The following is a 23,785-nucleotide window of genomic DNA, read 5'->3' on the forward strand; positions in this document are numbered from 1 at the left end:
TCAACTTTTGTATTATTGACACAATAAACAAACTCTACTTTTAATAGTTCTACAAACCGATGACCTATAGGCGTTTATATGAGGTCTAATTGTAATAAAAAACTTATACTAAACTTATACTAAAATTTTCAGTTAGGATTGATTGTGAGGGAGTTGTGTGATTGAATCTTAAGTTACAGTTGTAATCAACAACTAACTCATTTTTAATATATTTTAAAGGAATAATTTTATATTACATTGCAGGAAAACTTTTCTGATCATACTGAATCATTCATGCTTGTGACACTCGCGAATGGATAATTTCTTTGAAAAACAAAGAGGAAACGAAATAGTTTTGCTACCACTTTTCAAACTTTTGTATAAGGACTGGGATAGCCTGGTCGGTAGGGCGCTGGGTCCATGTCCGAGAGTTCGTGGGTTTGAACCCCGCCGGCCGAAGACTCCCTGTGTAGTAAAGTGACTGATGCACGTTAAATCTGTCGAGTCGCAAAAGTCCTCCATGTTCCCATAACAAATCAAAACCTCTGGGGATACTGGATTGGAGATCGATCGTTATCTGAGTCAGGCCAAAATTACGATCTGTGGATGAATAAATGGATGTATGAATGGGTCTGCCCTATAAACGGGTGCGACGTATGGTGTGGCAGAAGTCGAATTCTTGGCCATAGATGGCGCCACTGAAAAACAAGAAACGCACGCTCTGCCTTAAATTTGCTCTGTTTCACCAAGCAGGCTTGCCCGTGTGGCAAGTCGCATTAGAAACAACAACAACAAACTTTTGTATGGATTGTAGAAATTTCAAAAACGTATTTTAACGTGACCCGCTTTCAATGTTTTAAAAGTTAGTTAGCTCAAAACTGCCTGAAAATCATCGAATTTGGAATAAAGGTCATGACAATTTTTGTTAACAGTAAACTCGCTGGTCCTGAACATTTTATTTAATTAAAAAAAAGGAGCACCTATAGTACAAAGTGTACTAATGAATTTATTTTTAATTACTCAGTTCAGTTCAAACGAAATATTCCAGATAATGTATCAATTGCTATTTTATTTTTTTTTTTGGAAAGAAGAAAAATGTCGTGATGGGAATTGACGGTTACAGCCGTCAAGTTTTCAGAGAAAAACTGTTACAAAATGTGATAATTTTCACTTCCAAACATACAACTGGGGCTCAATTTTATATTCAGTCAGTCATTAACAATTAGAAGGGGAAAAAAGATGTATTTCTGAGCATGATTGTCGAATGTGGGCGGTAAGAGCACGTAATGAAATTAACATTTAAAAGGCTTAACGTAATGAAATTAACATTTAAAAAAAAAGACATTTGTCTTCTCTGACATTCAGTTGAAATAAATAACTTTAATCTATTAAAGCAAAAATATATTGGAAGGAAAAAAAACACTTATCCAATAAAATACCTTTAATACGAACGCACCCCCCTTTCAATTGGACATTTCTTCGGAGAACCGAAATGCAAATGTCACAAGCTATTATGTCAAGACTCCCTGCTTGTATTGAAAGTGCGAAGGCATGTTCCCCCACTTAAAAGAGATCCAACCATGAAGTAATTAGGAGTAAAGAGTCTAAAGTTATGCCAACAACGACAGGCGATCGATATACGAGACCGCAGAAATGCTGTTAGTGCAGAGCAAATATTGCCGAAATAGGAGATCGTTGCTTTTCCACGAATTGTTTAGCTTCGTTAATCAGACCTCTATTCAATAATCTTTTTTCCTGTTTCTTTTTCTGTTGCTTTCGGGAAAAGTTTCACCCTGCCTACAACTAAACTTCTCTAAATTTCTCGGAATGAAATAAATAAGAACATTTCTCTGAAGAGAAGAAATTACGTTTAAATAAAAAAATTCTTTGAAATGAATTTTTAGATTGGATTGAGGTAACAAATAAGTTGGTAAGTTAAAAAATATTTTAATTGAATAAGTAATTAGACTGGAACATATTCCACGGGATAAAATTTTATTTTAACAGTTTATAGGACCATTTTTATTCTAGAAGGGTAAAAATATTTTGGGGATAGCTTTATGAAAAGAAATTCATTCAACTTATTACCTGAAGTTAATTTGATTTTTAAGAAACTTTTTTATAGGAAAATATATTGGGTTTTCAAAATTTTACCTACTGTATTGAATTGGCCATTAACTTGAACTGTGCTTATAAACATTAGAATTTATTAATTTTGTGTTTAAGTACACAAGTGTTGCGTTGGTACAAATAAAGTAGATGGGAAATGATCAAATGAATGAATTCATAATGCTCAAGAGAAAATAACTCCTCAATTTTATCCTCGTTTCTTGTCCCCACGCAAATTTTTACGGTTACCCACATTTATGTAAAAAAAAGAAGAAAAAAAGCCTTCGTCTGTATTTTCTTAATTTTCTGACGTTATCAGCAGGTAGTCGTATATAAAAATTAAAATGAAAAAATAGTTTCTCATCGACATTTAAAAATTAATATACAAGTATGCTTCCCAAGGAATTATAAAGAGTCTAATATTTTTCGAAAGAAAATACTGAGGTTGTATGACAGTATTTTATTTTATAAGCAGTGTTGAACAGCCGACCCAATTTTTGGGCTTACGTCTACTAATGTTCAACTCCGTAGCCTTGTAATTTTGAACCCAATCCAGAAGACTCCTAGATTAGGTATTGAGAGAAATTTGCCTTCATGGAGGACTATTTGATGGAACTAACCCGCATTTGCGTTACTTTTGGGGAGGAAATCCACGAACACCTCGCACAGTTAGCTTGACGGTGACGGGTGCGGAATTCGCGTCAACCAGCCATCGCTGGGATTCGAACCTGGTTCACCTCATTGGAAGGCAAACGCTCTATACCCTGAGTCACCACGGCTTTGTAAAACAGTATCTTTTATTTTATTTTATAAGCAGTGTTGAACAGCCGACCCAATTTTTGGGCTTACGTCTACTAATGTTCAACTCCGTAGCCTTGTAATTTTGAACCCAATCCAGAAGACAAGGTAACTCCTAGATTAGGTATTGGGAGAAATTTGCCTTCGTAGCGGATTTTTTGATGGAACTAACATGCATTTGAGTTACATGGAGAAGAAAGCCACGAAAACCACCCACGGTTAACATGAAGGCAAAGGGACGCTAACCCATGATCCGTCAACCACTGAGGATATTTTTCGGTAGCACTGTGGTCGGTGCAAGCGGGATGCGGAATTCGTATCAACCAGTCATTGCTGGGATTCGAACCCGGTTCACCTCATTGGGAGGCGAACGCTCTATGGCCTGAACAACCACGGTTTTGTATAACAGTATCGTCATTATAACATGATGGTTATAAAACTGGTATTGAGGTTTAGAAAAAAAAGAAAAACGATTTACAGCTATTTGATGAAATAGTTTACAAAGCCACCTAGTGGTTAAAACTGAAATCATCTCTACTTTTTTCTAAACTGTGTAACAACATTGCTCTAAAATCACTACCAATTTCAAGGCAATCTGTTGAATGATAAAAATGGAACAGTCTGACGGAAAAAGAATGAAAGATCACTAGGCTAATTCGGGTTCGTGCAACCCGTATATACCAGTAGATAATCAACTTGAGAAGAACATACATTAAGCTAAAATCAACACCAGGTTTCAAATGCAACTCGATGGCCACCTATCGTGCTCTCAGCATACTTTTATAAATAAGGTTCAAGATCAGGTTTGCCTTATTTGTAATTTTAGCCACTATGTTGTGCTGTAATTGTTTATCAAGTAACGGATAACAACTTTACTATATCCAATTAATTCAATTATTATAGTCATATTTCGTTCAAAAATTAAAAAAGTAAAAAACCGAAAATTTATTTTTAAAAACTTACAAATTCAAGACCTATGAGCTGAGAGTAAGCTGTTTCAGATAAAATGGGGAAAAAATTTAAAAACCTAAAATATCAACGAATTTTGAGGATCATAAACGATAGAAATATTAACATGAAACATCAGTTTGCTACATAAAATTTGCTTACCTTAGTCAGAAAGTCACAGATTTCTGGGGTAGGTTGAGTCAATTCCAAAAGTGGGCTTATCACAGAGATTATTTCCTCATTTAGAGATTTAGGAAGCCATGATGAGTTCTAAAAGAAATTTTAAAAAAATTTTAAATTTTTAAAAAATTATTGTTTGAAAGTGAGCAGTGTTTGAAAGATTTTACCTTCAAAGCTGAAAAAAGACACCGGTGTTTCCTAATATATTTCGTAAGCATAAATAACTAAAATGTTAAATATAATATTTTTTTAAACTCATTTTGGCCTAAATTAATGCAGAATAATTTTTAAAAAATACGAAAATTATGTTTAATAAAAATTCTGCTTCAAAGAGTTAAGAGACTATAAATATAGGAAGAAAGATTCCGCAAAAAATCATTTTGTTCAAAACTCAATATTAAAATAAAAAAGAATATGGCGCTGGTACTAAATCCATGTGCGAATTTGAAGCTTGAAATGTTAGAATGAAATATTAAAACCTTGTTCGTAAACTAGCTATAACTGTATAAAAATAAAGTCAATGAGAACTTTGAAACTAGTGTTCGCTGAAGAACCGATTTGATTTGAAGTTTTATGATCTTTTTTATGATACAAATTTTTACCCTAACCTTCACTTACTTATCATATTTAATTCATCATTTTATTTTTACATATCATTTTTGCCATTATTGGCGAGTTGGTTTCGATCGAATCTTCTTTCTCATGTCGTACCTTTGTCTTTATTCTCGATCAAATTTTTTTTTTGGTTTCGATTGAATATTCACATCGGTTGATCAAAATTAAACCGATGTGATTTGAAGTTTAATCTTTTTTATGATACAAATTTTTATCCTAATTTTCACTTACTTATCATATTTTATTTATCATTTCATTTTTACATATCATTTTTGCCATTATTGGCGAGTTGGTTTCGATCGAATCTTCTTTCTCATGTCGTACCTTTATTCTCGATCAAATTTTTTGTTGGTTTCGATTGAATTTTCACATCGGTTGATCAAAATTCAACCGATGTGATTTAAAGTTTAATCTTTTTTATGATACAATATTTTATCCTAACTTTCACTTATCATATTTTATTCATTCGTCCTTTTCTTATGACTTACGCTTTCCCATTTTTACACATCAGCATGTTACGTTTTTACATTTATTTTCAACCACAAATATCATTTTTCCATTACTAGCGAGTTGGTTTCGATTGAATCTTCTTTCTCATGTCATACCTTTATTATCTTTATTCTCGATCACATTTTTTTATCATTTCAACTCATATACATGTCTCTAAGATTAGTAAAATTCAGAATAATTTGTAAATCTCTTCTTTTTGTCTCTTATAACGATGCAAATATGCAAATGGAGGAGGTAAGCAGGTAATTAAACTTCTTCTAATTAAAATTGGCCTCTCAAGATCTCATTTTCTACCATCGTCGCTTTGGTAACGATGTACCAGGCAGCGATGCTACTATTTTTATTCACACAGCAGTTAAGGAGTATCTATAACTCATAACTGTATATTATTATAATAACGTACTGGCGTGGGGAAAAAACGAAATTTGTGGATACTATGGTAACGGGGAGGGGAAAAGTGGGGAAATGGCGTAACCCTGAAAAGCCTATACTATTTACAAAGACTATAGTAGCCTTTGTAAAAGAGTTACGCATGGTACAGTAGTACTAAAAAATGCATACGCTATCGTTCTCTGCTCATTTGGATTATGACTTTCTATACTTAATAGTTACAACCAATAGTTACAACCAATTACTACATTACTACTGTTAAAAACAAATGTGTTAACAAAAAGTAACGCAAATATTTTTCTTACTAACTTCTCTAAAATGATTAGTGCAACGTGTTTCTTTTTTTTAAAAAAAAAACATAGAAATGTGACAGTGCGTACCAATTTTTGGATTTTTTTAAATTGTCTTGTTCCAAATTACGCTATGCTGGTTTGCTTAGTTGTCATTACTTCAAAATGACAACTTGTAACATCTGGCCGGGATAGCCTGGTTGGTAGGGTATTGGACCCATGTCCAAGAATACGTGGGTTCGATCCCCGCTGGCCGAAGACTCCCCGTATAGTAAATGGTGACTTATGCACGTTAAATCTGTCTAGTCGCAAAGTCTTCCATGTTCCCATAACAAAGCAATACCTCTGGGGGTACTGATCTAGCAGTTTCCTTGTCTTCTGGATTGGTTCAAAACTACAAGGCTACGAAGTTAACATTAGTAGTCGTAAACTCAAAAAAAAAAAAACCAAACAAAAAAACTTGTTACACCCGGGCTGACCATGGGTAGGTTTTGCATATATTTTTTTATCTCTCTTTTTTTCATATCTTTTTTTTTTTAACTCATAAAATGTAATAAAGAATTATTTGACCCAAGATTCTCTCTCTCAGAACCAAACTCGTCTTAAAAATATAAAGACGCGAACATTAACATGCATTGCCTTTAATTCATTACATAGAAAGACCGCTTACCGTCTGCTTTAAGTAGAATTAAATTTTAAAATAAATTCAATAAAAAAATTACACAATAGTTTCATAATAACTAACCACGATATACACAACATTAAATCCGATTCCATACGACATTTTCTAATTGCTATGTAATTCCCACGTGACCAATCGTTTCTCAACGTCTATAATTTACTAATCAGGTTTCAGCCAACGAAGGAATGAAAAATTCATTGAAACTTGCGGCGTACATCATACAAGAAGAATGTGAATGCTGACAGTCAGAGATGAGATATATTGATTCCATAAATGTAGATGAAGAATTTCTAATACTGACAGCACGCCGGCAGATGTTTCCCCCCCCCCTCCCACCTTTTTTTCTTTCTTTTTTTTTTTACATTTCCCATGTTCTCACGGGTGTCACGATTGCGACTACATTTCGATTTTCTTTTTCGTCAGGAATCCGTAAAAACTAGAATTTTCAGATCGGTTTAAGAACTGGAATAAAATGAATGATCAAAGTAACTTGTGGCTTTCGAATAATGCTTAATTTAAATACTATTTTTTGTGAAATACAAAAAAAGAAAAGATAAACGAAGAAGGGTTTCAAAAATCAGCGGACATACTTTAAGGAAATAAAAATTAACAAGGAATGCAATAAAACTAAAACCTTCACCTAAAAATTATCAATTCTATTTTTACTTTATAAAAGTTTAGGCTCAGGAGATAAGGCACTTGCCTACACATCAGGTGACCTAGATTCGAATTCGAGCAATGGCTGATATTTAATGAATTCTGCTCCCGTCTCAATCGGCTTAGAAAATTTTTCATTGGTAGACGGATCATGGGTAAGAATCCATTTGCCGCCGGGTTAACCGTGAGAGGTTTTTGTAGTTTTCGCCCCATGTAACACAAATGCGGGTTAGTCCCCTCAAAAAATGCTCTCGGAAAGCTAGTTTATTCTTGTGCTTGTTCGAACAGTTCCGTTGTCTTCTGGGTTGGGTTTAAAATTACAATGCAACGGAGATGAGCGTTGATAGTCGTGAACCCGAAAATGGGCCGGCTGTTGATTGCCGGTTATAAATCAAAATAAAAAATTTTTTTATTTTAATTAGTTAGATAAAATATCGAAGGATAAATTTTTAAATTTGCATCGAAATTCAAAAGTGTAAAAGGATTCTGGCCAATGTTTAAAATGAATATACTTTAAATCAGCGGTCCCCAACCTATAGGCAGCGGACCCATACCGGACTTGGGGTCAAAGGGTGCCGGGCAGCCCAAGGAACATTAAATTATATCCTTTTTATTTGCTGCGGTGTTTTTCTCTCGGGTTTGTGCGACTTTATATGGACGAGAGGTTAACTGGGGTATGGGATAAACTTGAAACTGGGATCCGTTACCTAAAGCCGCACTCATATAACTGTATTTTGTTTTAAAGGCATGTTCAAATACAATTAAATTGAAATTGTGAAATCAAAACCATCTAAAATATAAACAAGGAGATCCGTGAAGTTGTGGCAATTAGTAACAAGACAGTCGTGGTGGCTCAGGGGGTCGAGAGTGCGCCTTCCAATGAGATGTACCGGGTTTGAGCCCCAGCGAGGGCTAGTCGATACGAATTCCGCACGTGGTTCGCACCAACCACAGTGCTAGCGTAAAATATCCTCAGTGATAGACGGATCATGGGTCAGAGTCCCCTTGCCGTCAGACTAACTGAGGGAGGTTTTCGTAGTTTTTTTTCTCTCCGTGTAACGCAAATGCGGGTTAGTTCCGTCAAAAAGCCCTCTGCGAAAAAAAAAATTTCTCGCAATACTCGATCTAGGAGTTTCCTTGTCTTATGGATTGGGTTCACAATTACAAGACTACGGAGATAAATATAAGTAGTCGTAAACCCAAATTTGGGCCATCTGTTCAACTACAGTTATAAATTAAATAAAAATAGTGACAAGTATGGGTAACATGAAGTGCGACATCGATATATATATATAGAGAGAGATTTTTTCTTTTCTTTCTTTCTTTCTTTTTTTTTTTTTGAGTGCTCCTTACACTATTGTATTGATATATTTTGATTTGGCTATATTGATACAATATTAGAAAGCACTCTTTTTTGCGGATATGATTGTGTGGGCTGATAAAAAGATTATATCTTTTATTTTCCGGATTTTTTAAAAAAAATTTTATCCTTTTTTTCCAGTTGTCTTACATTTTATTATTATTATTATGGAAAAAAGGGGGGGGGGAAATAATATGTCCGTAATTTTTCTTTATTTTGAACACATAGTTTATATATATATATATATATATATATATATATATATATATATATATATATATATATATATATATATATATATATATATATATATATATATATATATATATATATATATATATATATATATATATATAACTATGCACTAAAAAAAGCAAATTTAATGGACAAATATTGATTCATTTAGGGAAACCATAAACATAGCCACACGGTTATTGACGCCAATGATGCTCAATTAATATTGGAAATAGGAATTATGATAATTGAGAAACAGTTATAATATAGATTCTGTGAAAATAGGTCTTTAACGGCCCCTCAAAAGGGATAAATACCAGAGAAAATTTCTCGACTGTGATTAATTTGAAATATCATGAGTTGCCCTAGAGCAACAATTACGCAACGTGCCAAATAAATGATACTGAGAACAGTTTACTTTAATAAAATGAGCTCCTAAAATTGTGTTGTGTTTATTCTAATAGCCTAAGTCCTCAGGGAAGGGCAACAAATAACGATAAATATACAAAATTGGAATTATTATAGCTTTATATTAATCGTGCCGATTTTCGTTTCGGAAGTTTTGAGTGTTGTTTTGCAGCATTTCTGATTTAATGATTTTTATCACCTCGTACGGGTAATCATCTAGCTCTAAATAAAAGACGAAATAATACAAACATTAACACAATTTCCAATCGATTACGGATGCGTTTGATTATCTTCGGAATATAAGATGAGCCACTCATTTCATATCTTAGATTAATTCTTTCTCGATGACCTACATTATAAACTGAGAATTATGAGCATTCTTCAAACCAGTCATTGAAAATATACTCCATAGATTTAAATGGGGGAAAATAAACAGCCGTTATCTTGTTTGGAAGAGCAAATAATTAAGAGAAATCAGTAGCCAAAGGGGTATCTACTTGGAATTCAGCCAAGAAATCGGGACACACCTCCGTTCCTCATCAGTTCAGTTCGTTTACCTCTGCATTGGAAGAAAGCCAATATTTCTTTTTCTTTATATTTCTTTAAAATTATCAAAGCAGGGTGGCTTTCCTCTTAAAAGGTTTCCGTTGTCGTCTGTCAACACAAAGGTATCAAACAACGGCATCCGTAAAAAAAAGTGCCATCAAGAACAAAAGAAACGGTAACCGTGAAGTAGAAAAAAAAATCATTTTTTTTTCAGTTGCTTAATTGAAACGTTTAATGTATATTAACGCTGAAACAAATCGCTTTTTGGCAGCTTTTTTAATGTTTGTAAGCCGGGTAATGTTTGTTTTAATTTAGAGCAAACACAAATGTGCTTTCCAGGGGGAAGAACTGTTTTTCTAAATAATATTTTAAGATTCCAGAGAAAATAAATTACGTAAATTTTTTAATTATGTTTGCATGTTTTGAGCTAAATTTCAACAGTTAATAAAATTAATTAGGTAAAAAATGGCAATCATTAACAACAAAAAAAAACGTGATATTGGAAAGAAAAAATCTTTTTTTTTTCTGCTGCTTAATTCAAACATTTGATATATAAACCACTAAAACAAATCGCATTTTAGCAGCTTTTATAATGAAACATTAAAGACGTGTAATGTTTGTTTTAATTTAAGACGAACACAAATGTGATTTCCTAAGGGAAAAAAACATTTTTTTTAACACTAGATTGTCCAAGGAAGTCATTTTGACTGCTTTTTAATTTCAATTAGAAGAACTATGATGTATATAATAACACAATTTCTTAGAATTTTGTGACTTTTATAATTATTTTTACTGTTGATATATACGAATAACTTGTTATATAACTGAAAATAATATCAAAAATTAATTTTAAACAAATTTCTTTATACATTAGTTATTCTTTCACAATGCAGTCATTTTGACTGCTTTTGGGCAATATAGGTAGTTCAGTCTTTCTAGTGTTAAAAGAGAATTAGGTTTAGCGAGAAAGGAAAATAGGTGAGTTTTTAAATTATTTTGCATGATTTGAACTAAATTTTAACAGTTATTAAAATAAGTTACGTAAAAAAGTGCAATCACTGAGAAAAGAAACTATAACCGTAATATCGGAAAGAAAATGCTTTTTTTTCTTTGATTGTTACGTTTAATATATATACAGAACCCGTTATCCGGAAATCAGAAAACCGGAAAACCAAAAAACCGGAACGAAATTTGGTAAATTTTCCCGCCATTTAAAAAAAAAAAAATTTCTTTTTCCTCGTAAAATTTTAGGATTTTTCTTTTTTTCAAGATGTTTACCTTACCATCATTTTGGAAATAATCATTAGTGTATTACTTTATATTTTTTTTCTTCTTTTTAAGATTATTTCCAAATATTTTTTTTTAGTTGCTTTTAACAATAAAAAAACGGCTTTTTGTAGCGATTCAGAAAACCGGAAAAATCAGTTATTCGGAATAGCGATGGTGACGATCGTTCCGGATAATCGGTTCCCTACTGTATTAACCAATGAAACAAATCGTCTTTTAACAGCTTTTGTAAGGAAACATAAAAACACCAAATTTATGGTTTCTATTTAAAGAGGGAACACAACTGCGATTTTTTGTTTTTCTACGTGATATTTTTAGATCATCAAGAAAACAAAGTTCGTAAACTGTTAAGTTACTTTATATGCTTCGAACAAAATTTAAATTAGCTAATTGAATAAATTATGTAAAACTAAACAGTTAACGTTAGACATTTGAAAATCAGCTAATTTGAATACTTTAATCGATTTACTTAAAATCTTTAACAGCTTTCACTCAGAATTTATTTATTTATTCATTTTTTTAATGCAGAGAATTGCAACCAAAATGGAATTAAAAAAGTCACAAAAGTCAGTGGTAAACAATTAACCAAAAACTCTATAAGTAGCAAATTTTACCGCTGAACAGTAACTACATAATTCACATACACGAATTTTAATTTTTAAATAAAACGGATTAAAATTTAAAGGAATTATCCAGCCCACAATGATAACTGCTGTTTTGTGAATCAATGCAAAATAGGCTGTATCTCTATAAAATAGTGGCCCCGTAATCACTGCCCTAAATCAATATTTTTAGGATCCTTATTAAAAATTATTTGAATTGGGGGACACAATTTAGATGATGCACCAGGAAAAATAATGATGCTATCAAAATCTGACGAATCATTATTGAGAGAGTCGGAATTAAAAACATCGAAACGTGTTTAATTAAACAAAGTAATGGAGCGACGTTGAAGGGCAAGTTTTAACTGTTAATAAAACAGGTTTTTATTGCTTTTACATCCACTCCAGAGAGAATCCAGAGATTGTTACTTAACTCTTATATATTTAGATGTGTTTCATACATACTGAATGTACTCTTAAAATATTAACTTTTAATTTCTTTACTACTATTGTCAAACTATATTATAATAAAAGAATGTAATTTATGTATGAAATAACTCTTGATTTAAGCCTTTAGAGAGGTTAAGAGGACGCTAAATTATGGGAAAGACTTTTTATGACAAATTCTGTTTCACCTCTATTTTGGTAATTTAAAATTTAAAGTATAGAGGAAAAAAAGGTACAGGTAAACAAAAAGTAAACCATGAAGTTTTAAATGCATAATGCTTTTTTCTTCAAAATACCAAAATGCAAACAAATTAGGGTGTGATAATTTGTCCTACTGTCTAATACAGCAATAATTCGTTGGCGTTTTGATATTTCGAAAAAGATATTCCAGCATTTTAAGCTGCATGTTTTTTTTTCCTATACTTATATTGAAGCTAATGAAGATAAAACATACTAGTATAGTTAAAACAGTTCCTACTAATGCAGGCAAAACAGTCTCTACTAATGTAGGTAAAACTCTATACGAAATGTAGGTGAAACAATATATACTAATGTACGTAAAACAATCTATACTAATGTACGTAAAACAATCTATACTAATGTTGGTAAAACAATTCAAACTAATGTAGATAAAAGAGTCCTAATGTAGGTAGAACAATCCATACTAATGTTGGTAAAACAGTCCATATTAATGTACGAAAAACAATCTATACTAATGTAGGTAAAACAATTCAAACTAATGTAAATAAAAGAGTCTATACTAATGTTGGTAAAACTGTCCATACTTATCTACGTAGAACAATCTATAGTATAGATTCTATACTAATGTAGGTAAAACAATGCATACTGATGTAGGTAAAATAATTCATACTAATTTTGCTAAAACAGTCCATACTAATGCAAGTAAAACAGTAATGTTGGTAATGCAGCCCATACTAATGTACGTAAAAGAATCTATACTAATTTATTTTAAACAATTCATACTAATGTAGGTAAAACAGTCAATACTAATGGAGGTAAAACAGAATTTGCCATGAAGCATTTCTTCGCGATATAACGTTCTCTTAAACATTAAACATATCCGTTTTTCAGAATAAAAATGTTGATGAAATTCTTAATTTTCATTCGTCGCCCCATAATTTAATTAGTATCAATAATTTTTTTTCCAACAGTATCAATACCTTTACTCATTTAATACGTCACACTTAGTATTTTCGTTATCTCTCTCAACTGTACTTAAATAACTTCTTAACATTGTATTAAATAAAAAATATGCATAGAGATTTTTTTCTTTATGTTGCAGCTAGCTGCCAAATTTGCAGCTACACCTAAATTGAACCAGTAATCCTAAATCATTATCAAGTCTCTTAAATATTTGAGCCATAAACTAAACATGTTAAAAGGATATACAGAAAAAAATGATCAATGAAATAATTTTTATGAGAATGTGTTGCACAATTGTAATTATAGAAGAAATTTTCATATATAGACTGATAAACTAATTAATAAGTTTCATAAGACCAATAATATATTATTTTTTACAATTTATTTAATATTTTTGAAACATTTTTAAAATTCAAATAAATAATTTGAACATGTAAGTTATCCATAGGAAATAACTGTACAAACTTTCCACAAAAGGATTTTGTAAACAATGAAGAATATTACATGTTACAATTAAGTTTTTTAAATAAGAACCAGGAAATAAAATTGGAAACACTCTCTCAGACACACTCAGGAGTTCTTAAAAGCAAACAAGTGTGCATAATTATAATGAATTAAATATATTTAATAACAAAAGAAATGAAAGTAAATAATTTGTGAGTACTTACTTCTTGAATTAATTCAGATATAAGTTCGAGAGGTGAGTTATAAATACAATCATCTTGAAGTGGAGTGGTAAGAGTCATCTCTACCAAGCCCTAGAATTAAAAAAAAAAACACACACACTCTCTATTAAAATCTGTGCATAAGCTTTATTGTTTTATTAAAATTACATACATTTGCAGGCTTGTGTGTTCAATTTAGGCTTATAAACCTTTGTCAAGAGGAAAGACAAGTAGAACAATTCAGCGAAGGACATCACGAAGTTCCAGAGTTACGGCGGGATTCGAACCCGCTACCTCCAAGCTTTGCACTGAGTTTGTCGGATGATACCACTCGGAACACGAGAGATTCCTAAAATCTTTTCAGATTAAAATATTTTAAGATTAAAATCTTTTCATAATTCATAATCAAGAATCGGTCGCTAAAAAGTGCATTTATTTCGAGGAATTAATTTTCGTGTCTTATTTTATAATTAATTTTCCTCATAATCAATTTATTTTAGATATGCCTATTAAACAAAGCTATGTAAACTGCATTTCGCAAGTAGATATATGATATCACTATACCCGAAGTTATTGGTAATAAAATGTTATTCAATCATTTTTTCTCGCTCGATTTCTAAACAAGGTACGACAAAATATTTTCTATATTGGAAAAAATTATCTATTTTTTTTTTTCAGATATGATCGCTCGCCGATGCAGTTGGAGTATTCATGAAGATAATACACAGCTGTGTCGATGCTCTTGACAAACAATATTAATCACAAAATAGTAAATGAAGAAGAATTTCTACATTACTTTCTATTTTCTACATTTTGCTGTTTCTATCGAATCGTCTTTTTGCCTGTGAGGATGAATTTTCGCAAACGAAATTTCGACCACTTTGCGATTAGCCAGAGAACTCAGATCTCAATTGGAGCTCTGTGTTTGCTTACAATGCAAGTTACAATCATATCATGACCACCACAAACAGAATTTATTGCCATCTTATCGTTAAATAGAATTTATCATCATTCAAAATTCCGAATACTTTCCGACTAGTTAGAGGGCTCAAAATTTAACTTGTTCTTGCTGCCCGTAAACGTAACAATTGTTTCTTAAATGGTATAAGCAAAGTTTATTGCCTTTCATTGCCAGTCGAAATTTCAACCTTTTTTCTGATATAAAGTAAGACACAAAAATTAAAAGAAGAAAATAATGAAATAAAAACTTTAGGAATAGACTAAAAAGGAAAACAATGCATTTTTGTCCGACCAAATTTGTCCGAATAAATTTTTATCTCTATCGAAATTACTTTCTCTAAAATTATAAGTCCTATTTTTTTCATTTTAAGACGGAAAAAAAAATTTAAAGTCTATTTAAAAAAAAAAAAAAACATTCCTTTTATTATTTTATTTTTTATTATTTTATTTTTATTTCATTATTAGTTTTATATTTATCCACTTAATTATGTTTGCTATTAAATTATAAAATCAAATTGTACAGTCAAAATTTATCTTCACTAATTTTTGCTCTAATATTTAAATTTGAATCCACAAATGTAAATCATAGTAATTTACTCCATTTATTGAAAAAAAAATATTCCCCTTTTTCTATGGTAATAAAAGTAAAATCATTCAATTTAAATTATCAATTTTGTTTTAAAGTTATTTTATGATACATCTATCTAAATACAGAACAATTGAATATGTAGCAAATAAGTAGCTTTATTAAATTGTTTTATTGAATTTTTTGTTGTTTTGTATGTAGTTTTATTAAATTATTTGTTGTTTTGTATGTTGTTTTATTAAATTGTTTGTTGTTTTGTATGTAGTTTTACTAAATTGTTTGTTGTTTTGTATGTTGTTTTATTAAATTGTTTGTTATTTTGTATGTAGTTGTATTAAATTGTTTTATTAAATTATTTGTTTTGTATGTAGTTTTATTAAATTGTTCGCCGCTACAAATAAATACTATATTATAATAGCATTAAATAATATAATATTTTAATCGAGAGCTACAAAGAAAACACAAATTAAATGTTTTCTGAGCAGAGTCACAAAGAGGCTTTACTTGATGCTATATTGAATTCAGATAAAATCAATAATAAATGAAATAATGATAAAATGTTATTGTGAAAGCTGCTTTGTACCACGCACAAAACCTCGATTACGTCGTAACTAAGGCGACGGGACTTAATCTTAAAGTAAACTGTGCCTTGATGTTTCGGTACACATTCATTTGGAGCATCAAACGAGAGATTTGAAAGAGATTTTGAAAGAAAGAAAGATATTAAATAAACCTTTTAGTTGAAGTAAAAGTGATCCATTATTTAACAAACCTACGCTTTGTTGAGAGGCTGAAATAAAATGCTAGTGTATTTAATACAGATTGAAATTTATACATTAATCGGTCAAGGTCTATTATAGATGCAATCAGTTATCTTAATGCTTATTTGTTACAAAAAAAAGTAAATAAAATACATTGTAATACTAATAATCGATATTTTAATTTATGTATCTTACGCGACTTCAAAACAGCGAGTATTATTCTCTAAGTTGGCGACACTTGGCCGAAGCATAGTTTTATATGTTGGATCTATTCGTATGGTTTTGCGATGCAGTTTCGCCGAAGAAAATTAAAAAAAACCATGGAGGTCACCGGTGACCCCCAAGATTATTAGAAACACATAATTCGAGTAAATTTTTAATTTTTTTATGCTATTATCGTTACTAAAATGGTTTGAAGAAATTAATGCAATATAGGACACACAAAAATAGTTCTTTTTATATACACAGAGATGCCAACTTGATCCGGGCAGCGAATAAATATTTTCAAACGCTAGTTTATTAATTGTGATTCTTGGTTTAATAAATTCAATTCAGTAGATTTTTATCCACTACTATTTTGAAACAATTCGCAGCTTATATAATTCACCACTTTTTTCAGATATGTCATGCTAAACCTTTTAAAAACTTGCAAAATCTGTCTAATATTTGCAATTTAGTCAGTAGTTATTTACCGTTTGGCCAGACTGGCAAGCCATGTAAAATTAGCGTGGCATTCAACGTGTTAATTTACTCTATATTTTTAAATTGTCATTTTTAGGCAAAAATAAGGCATATTTTTTCATTATACGCTAAGCAATGTAGACAAAAAATCTGTCGCCCTAAACAAAAAATATCCATAGAAGGCTATCAACTATGTTTTGAGCTATAACTCTTAAAAGTGCATATACTACTGAGTTAGAGATCAATGTAATAAAATAAGCAAATTTTTAAAAATTTCCGCACGTGTCTTAGCAAAAAAACATGCATAAAAATTAAATTTTTATCCATCACTATTTCTAAACAATTCGTAGGCTTGTATAATTCACCACTTTTTCAGATATGTCATGATAAACCTTTTAAAAAACCAGCAAAATCTGTCTAATATTTGCAAATTTAATTTGTACTTATTTACCGTTTAGACAAACGGGCAAGTCATGTAAAATTAGCGTGGCATTTAACGAGTTAAATAAAAAAAAATTATTATTCATTACTTTTTTCAGATATGTCATGCTAAACCTTTTAAAAAACTAGCAAAATCTGTCTAATATTTGCAAATTTAGTTTGAACTTATTTACCCTTTGGACAAACGGGCAAGCCACGTAAAATTAACGTGGCATTCAACGTGTTAAATAAAAACAAATTATAATTCACCACTTTTTTCAGATATGTCATGCTAAACCTTTTAAAAAACTAGCAAAGACTGTCTAATATTTGCAAATTTAGTTTGTACTTATTTACCGTTTGGACAAACGGGCAAGCCATATAAAATTAGCATGGCATTCAACGTGTTAAATAAAAACAAATTATAATTCACCACATTTTTCAGATAGGTCATGCTAAACCTTTTAAAAAACTAGCAAAATCTGTCTAATATTTGCCAATTTAGTTTGTACTTATTTACCGTTTGGCCAGACGGTAAATGTAAAGCCATGTAAAATTAGCGTGGCATTCAACGCGTTAAATAAAAAAAACTATAATTCACTACCTTTTTTCAGATATGTCATGTCAGATATGCCTTTTAAAAAACTAGCAAAGACTGTCTAATATTTGCAAATTTAGTTCGTACTTATTTACCGTTTTGCCAGACGGGCAAAGCCATGTAAAATTAGCGTGTCATTAAACGTGTTAAATAACAAAAAAAAAAAAAAATTCAATTTACGTGAGAATATTTTTATTACGATTTTTAAAATCATTTTTTTTAACAATTGACATTTAGAGAGAGAGTTGGTTTATGTCCAATCTAAGCGAATCCATTATTTAATCATGACATGCCTAATAAAAGTTAAGAATGATTACAAATTTCGTTGTTCTACAGTTGCATGAATGAGAAGGTTGCGACTAACGTCACAAACCGTCAAATAATCACGCGACTAAAAATTTGAAACACAAATATTAAATGTAAAGATTTTAATCAATTCAGCTGCGACTTGCGTAAATAACGTCTACTTAAAATGGAAAATGAACTCGACAAGTGATAAAAAAGGAAAGTTTTGGAATAGATTTTAGTGCTCCGCCGAATAACAGTTGATTGCTGGATTTATTATGTTAGTAATCTATTTTCAGATTACACGTTTATAGTTTGACGAGAACAATTCTTTTAGAATTCATTCACGTAACCTTAACTGAATCAGTAAGTAAAAGATACCAATAAGAGTATTTCAAAGGCAGTTTAATACCCAACACCCCACATTCTTTATAATAATTTTGATTTATAATTGTTCTTTAATAATTCAATTATCCAGTATTTATTATTCCTCGGCTTTTAAGTAGTTCTTGAGCATTTCTGTTTGCCTTCTTTGTATAACACGAACAGTATCCCAGTTGTTGTGAATAATAGATATAAATTGAATTGTAATGTAATTGAAACTTTTCAATTAAAAATTTGTACACATAGTTAGTATATTATTGTCTATAGTTATAGTATATTAGTATCTATAGCTTCAGTTATTTGTAAAATTTTCAAAATTGTACATTTTACGAATAAGGTAAATAATGGATATAAAATAAAAATTTTACATAAAATTAGTTATTTCTAAAATATACTCTAAATCTCAAATTTCCAAAACACTAAATGCTACAATACTCTGCAATTTAAAGTCGCTTTAAGTACAAAATATTTCTAAAGATAGGAACAGTTAAAATAACAGTATCACAAGACTGTTGATGAAATGGACCCTAGAATTAAAATTTCCTTTAAATATAAATGATTTCTATAGGTAGTAATAGTTAGTATAGCGCCTCTTACCAAGACTCTAAACAAGAACATAATAGGTTAACCTGTCAATTATATTTTGTTACACAAATAATTGAAGCTATTTTACTATGGCTTCAGTTATTAGGAAAATTTTCAAAATTTTACATTTTACAAATAAAGTGAATAATGTAAGTAAACAAAATATGCTTTAAATCTCAAATTTTCTCCAATAACCAAATACTTCGCAATAATACTTCGTAATTAAAAGTCTTTTCAAGTACTAAAGATTTAAAAAATAGGAACAATCAGAACAACAAAACTGTTAATTAGAATGACCCTAGAACATTGTAATTAAAATTTTCTTCAAATGTAAACGGTTTCTAAAGGATTAATATAAAAAAATTACGAGAGATTCTCTTCAGGTATTTTTAATTTTCAAATGCACTGGACTTAAAAAAATAAGGAAAGAAAAAAAAATCATAAATAACAATTCGTTAACGAAGTTCTTTAATATAATATGAACATAAACAATAACAACGCATATTTAAAAGAGGGAATTTCTTTAAACTACATAGCCTTTCTAAAGGTTTATTTAAGCATGCATAGTTGAAAAATTCAGTGAAAATAGCAGATATTCATAGGACCAGGATGCTTGAATAAATTTTAAGGTAATAACATTCTCTATTAAAAAATCCTAAGTTTAGCGAAATGTGTATAATTTGAAAATGTGTATAATTTGTGAAACTTCTACCATAACTTTAATGAAATATAATATTAAAACTAAATTCTGAAACAAAAACGATCGCAATTTGTATCTCTCTATTTAAAAAATGTACAATGAAGCTATAATTTTAACAAGTACAAAAATAGTATCGTATTCTTAATGACTCGTATTATAATTATGTATTTATGATTTATTAAAGAAACAGACTCGTATGATCATTCTATGTATTTATAATTTATTAAATACTTGTATAATAATTCTATGTATTTATAATTTAATAAATAAATATACCTAAAAAAGGTCGCATCTTTTGAAAGAATTGCGTTCGATCAAACAAGAACGGAATAATAAACTGGAAAAAAAATTAAAATGCGTTTTTTCAAGGTGATAACAGTGGATAGACTAGTGATTTTTAAATTTTTAAATGCGTTTATCTCAAAATCAGGTTTTTTTTTTCTTCAGATTTTACACCAACTAAAACACGATATCTCACATTGCTTCTAAAATAACAATATACAATTTCTTATGAGTGTTTATGATTATAGCGCACATGTTTTGAACTACAGACTAATAGAAAAAAAAGCAAAATTTCATTTTTTATGCTTGTTTTTTTTTTTTGTTAAGACACGTGCGGAAATTTTTAAAAATTTGCTAATTTAATTACATTGATCCCTAACGCAGCAGTATATGCACTTTTAAGATTTACAGTTCAAAACATAGTTGATAGTCTTCTAGATAAAATACTCAAAGGATTTTTTGTTTAGGGCGACAGAATTTTGGTTTACATTGCTTAGCGTATAATGCAAAAATATGCCTTATTTTTGCCTAAAAATGACAATTTAAAAATATAGAGTAAATTAACATGTTGAATGCCACGCTAATTTTACATGGCTTGCCAGTCTGGCCAAACGGTAAATAACTACTGACTAAATTGCAAATATTAGACAGATTTTGCAAGTTTTTAAAAGGTTTAGCATGGCATATCTGAAAAAAGTGGTGAATTATATAAGCTTACGAATTGTTTAGAAATAGGGTTGGATAAAAATCTACTAAATTGAATTTATTAAACCAAAGAATCACAATTAATAAACTACCACTTGAAAATATTTATTCGTTGTCCGGAGCAAGTTGGCATCTCTGTGTATATAAATAAAACTATTTTTGTGTGTTCTACATTGCATTACTTTCTTCAAAACATTTAAATAACGATAATAATATTAAAAAAATTAAAAATTTACTCGAATTATGTGTTTCTAATAATCTTGGCTTCACCGGTGATTTTTCAAAATTTTATATTAATATTTTTAAAAAAAGTTGCCGAAACAAGTCTGATATCTTAATTTCTTTTGGCGATAATACGGCGTTAAATTCGACTTGTTGAGGTCAGAAAAGGATTAAAAAATTGTTATATCATTGTGCTTTATGTTCCAGATGAGATTTGAGAATATTTGTTAGAAGGAATATTGATTGACAATAAATCACCTTTGGCTATAAAATAGGCATAAATTCTGCTTTATGTTATCAGAAAATAATTTTAACTTATTTTGTCTCAAGAAACAGAGCCATAACAAGTTGTGATAAATGATCGAAATTTCTACTGTACGATTCAATCCTAACACTTAAGAAAGTTGATAGCAAAAAAGTAGAAAAGTTTTCAAGAATAGAAAGATTTTGATGTATTATATGAACTCACAACTTCAGCTTACCAACTCACTACAACTAATCGGTCGAATCACATTTAGGTTCACATAATTTCATTAAATTCCATTTAAAAAAACTACGCATGGAATAAAAACCGTAAATATCATTTTAAATCAGAATAGTTTCTTAAATGGTGTTCTCCAAAATGTATATTTGTGCAAACAGGAAAGAGTATTCCTCTCCAATAATTGTATTTTATTTCAATTTTTGAGCTTACGATAATCATGTTCAACTCCGTGGCCTTGCAATTTTGAACTTAACCCAGAAGGCAAGGGAACTCCTGGATCAAGCATTGGAACAAACAAGTCATCATGGAGGACATTTCTTAAGGAACTAACCCGCATTTGCGCTACGCGGAAAGGAAAACCAGAAAAACCTCTCATGCTTAGCCCGATGGGAAGGGGATCCTAACCAGTGATCTTTCTATCACTGAGGATATTTTTACGTCAGCACTGCGGACGGCACGAGCCTGAAGCAGAATTCTTCTCACAAGTCAAGCCTCTGCCTCTTCAATAATTAAAATAAGTAACTAAACACTTACTTTAAGCTCTTTAATGAAGATATCCGGCCGCCGTGTGTTAGACAGCAACCTTCGATACTTCAGCATATTTCTCTGAGAAGAAAAAAGGAATAATTTAATTAAATTATACAGAATGTAGTAAAATAATTTGATGATAACATCTAATTTAAAGTATAAAGTACATCTAATTTAAAGTACATATTAATTTTTGCATTTCATTGTAATAAACATTTTTGTTAACTTTCAAATTCACATCATACATAATTGACATAACAGTTTTAAATAGTTTATAACTATAGCTGTGATAAGTGCCATTTAAAAAAAATGAATAATTCAAATTTAAAATAGAAAAGCTGGGAAACTAAATCATTTCAAAATTACCAGCACAATAATTTTGAAATTTTATTTCTAAATAAAAATCATACACAAGTTTTTTTTTTTTTTGAGAAAAAAAAAACAATTTGAGTGGATTAAACTTAAATACTTCAGTGCTCATTAATATATAAAATCTGACAACTACAAATCGCATTAAAAACACTAGTATTAAGGTTATAAATTTCAATAAAACTGATAGCATATTTTTTATGCATTAAAGGTAATCTTTAAAAAAAATAACTAATAAAAATTATTATTTTAGAATACTTTAAAAAGAAGAAAATTTTCAAATAAAATGAAGTAATAAAAAAAAACTCTATTTTCGTCTAAATACAGAATTTTAATGAAATAAAAATCGTCTTCTCTACGTATTAAATCCTACATAACTATACATTTGATTCCAGCCACTTTTAGTAGCCCAGGTATTACCATTTAACATAACACTAACATTTTCAAAGATTGCAAACGCTAAAATTTTATCACTTAGTCATATTTTAATGAAAATTTAGAAATAAATATTTCCTTTAAACTGCGCTAATTTTTTTTGAAATAACAAACAAAAAAGATTAAATACTAAAATAAGCACCCAATTCGTAATTCAGGAGTTGAATGCTTATTGTTACGTTTACAAAGTAGCACTGGTTTACAGCTATTTAGGGTTAAACGCATACGATAAATATTATATGTTTACGCCTTATTTAGCACAAAAAATCCAAATCAGTATCATGTTTGACTCAAAAACGATCCAAATCTATGAGAAAAACATAATTAACACTAGATTGCCCAAGGAAGTCATTTTGACTGCTTTTTAATTTCAATTAGAAAAACAATGATGACACAATTTCTTAGAATTTTGTAACCTTTTGTACAACATATAATTTTTTTATTGTTAATATTTACCAATAACTTGTTATATAACTGAAAATAATATCAAAAATATTAAAAATTAATTTTAAACAAATTTTTTTATACATTAGTTATTCTTTCTCAATGCAGTCATTTTGACAGCTTTTGGGCAATATAGGTAGTTCAGTCTTTCTAGTGTTAAAGCAAAGACAAATTAAATCTATAAGAAACGCATTATTTATAATTAACACAAAAACTATTGAAATCTTTGACAAACATCTTTCATCTAAAACAAAAACCATCCAAATCTATGAAAAACAATATAATTAAATCAAAAACAATACAAATTTATGATATGTATCTCATATGTAACGCAAAAACAAGTGAAATCTCTGAATAATGTATTATAATTAGCACGAAAACAATTCAAGTCTTTGATAAACACCTTTGTAATCAGAATGAATGAAACTTCAAATGAACAAAAAACAACAACAAAAGCAAAAAAGAATACTCACTATCCAATTCAT

At 29.9% G+C, this 23,785-nt stretch overlaps 1 protein-coding gene and 2 long non-coding RNA genes across 3 annotated transcripts in view; 2 read left to right on the forward strand and 1 right to left on the reverse strand.

Annotated features, from left to right (window-relative positions):
- LOC147816564 (uncharacterized) overlaps positions 1 to 23,785 on the forward strand; it is a 127,030-nt gene that overhangs the window by 88,256 nt on the left and 14,989 nt on the right. The window lies entirely within an intron of this gene.
- Positions 1 to 23,785, reverse strand: part of LOC107438776 (C-Maf-inducing protein) — a 127,075-nt gene that overhangs the window by 20,201 nt on the left and 83,089 nt on the right. The window contains exons 4-6 of the mRNA XM_043047724.3: positions 22,059 to 22,130; positions 13,875 to 13,964; positions 3,997 to 4,104 (exon numbers count right to left, since the gene is read on the reverse strand). Of these exons, the coding sequence (XP_042903658.2) occupies positions 3,997 to 4,104; positions 13,875 to 13,964; positions 22,059 to 22,130 (270 nt within the window). The remainder of the gene's footprint in view (positions 1 to 3,996; positions 4,105 to 13,874; positions 13,965 to 22,058; positions 22,131 to 23,785) is intronic.
- On the forward strand, positions 285 to 3,356 carry LOC147816565 (uncharacterized). Its single transcript, XR_015435447.1, has 2 exons — positions 285 to 2,165; positions 2,278 to 3,356. It is a non-coding gene; the product is annotated as an uncharacterized LOC147816565 (long non-coding RNA).

The sequence above is a fragment of the Parasteatoda tepidariorum genome, chromosome 1 (assembly GCF_982258835.1).
Source record: "Parasteatoda tepidariorum strain Cologne lab strain chromosome 1, Ptep-v5.0, whole genome shotgun sequence".
NCBI classification, from domain to species: domain Eukaryota; kingdom Metazoa; phylum Arthropoda; class Arachnida; order Araneae; family Theridiidae; genus Parasteatoda; species Parasteatoda tepidariorum.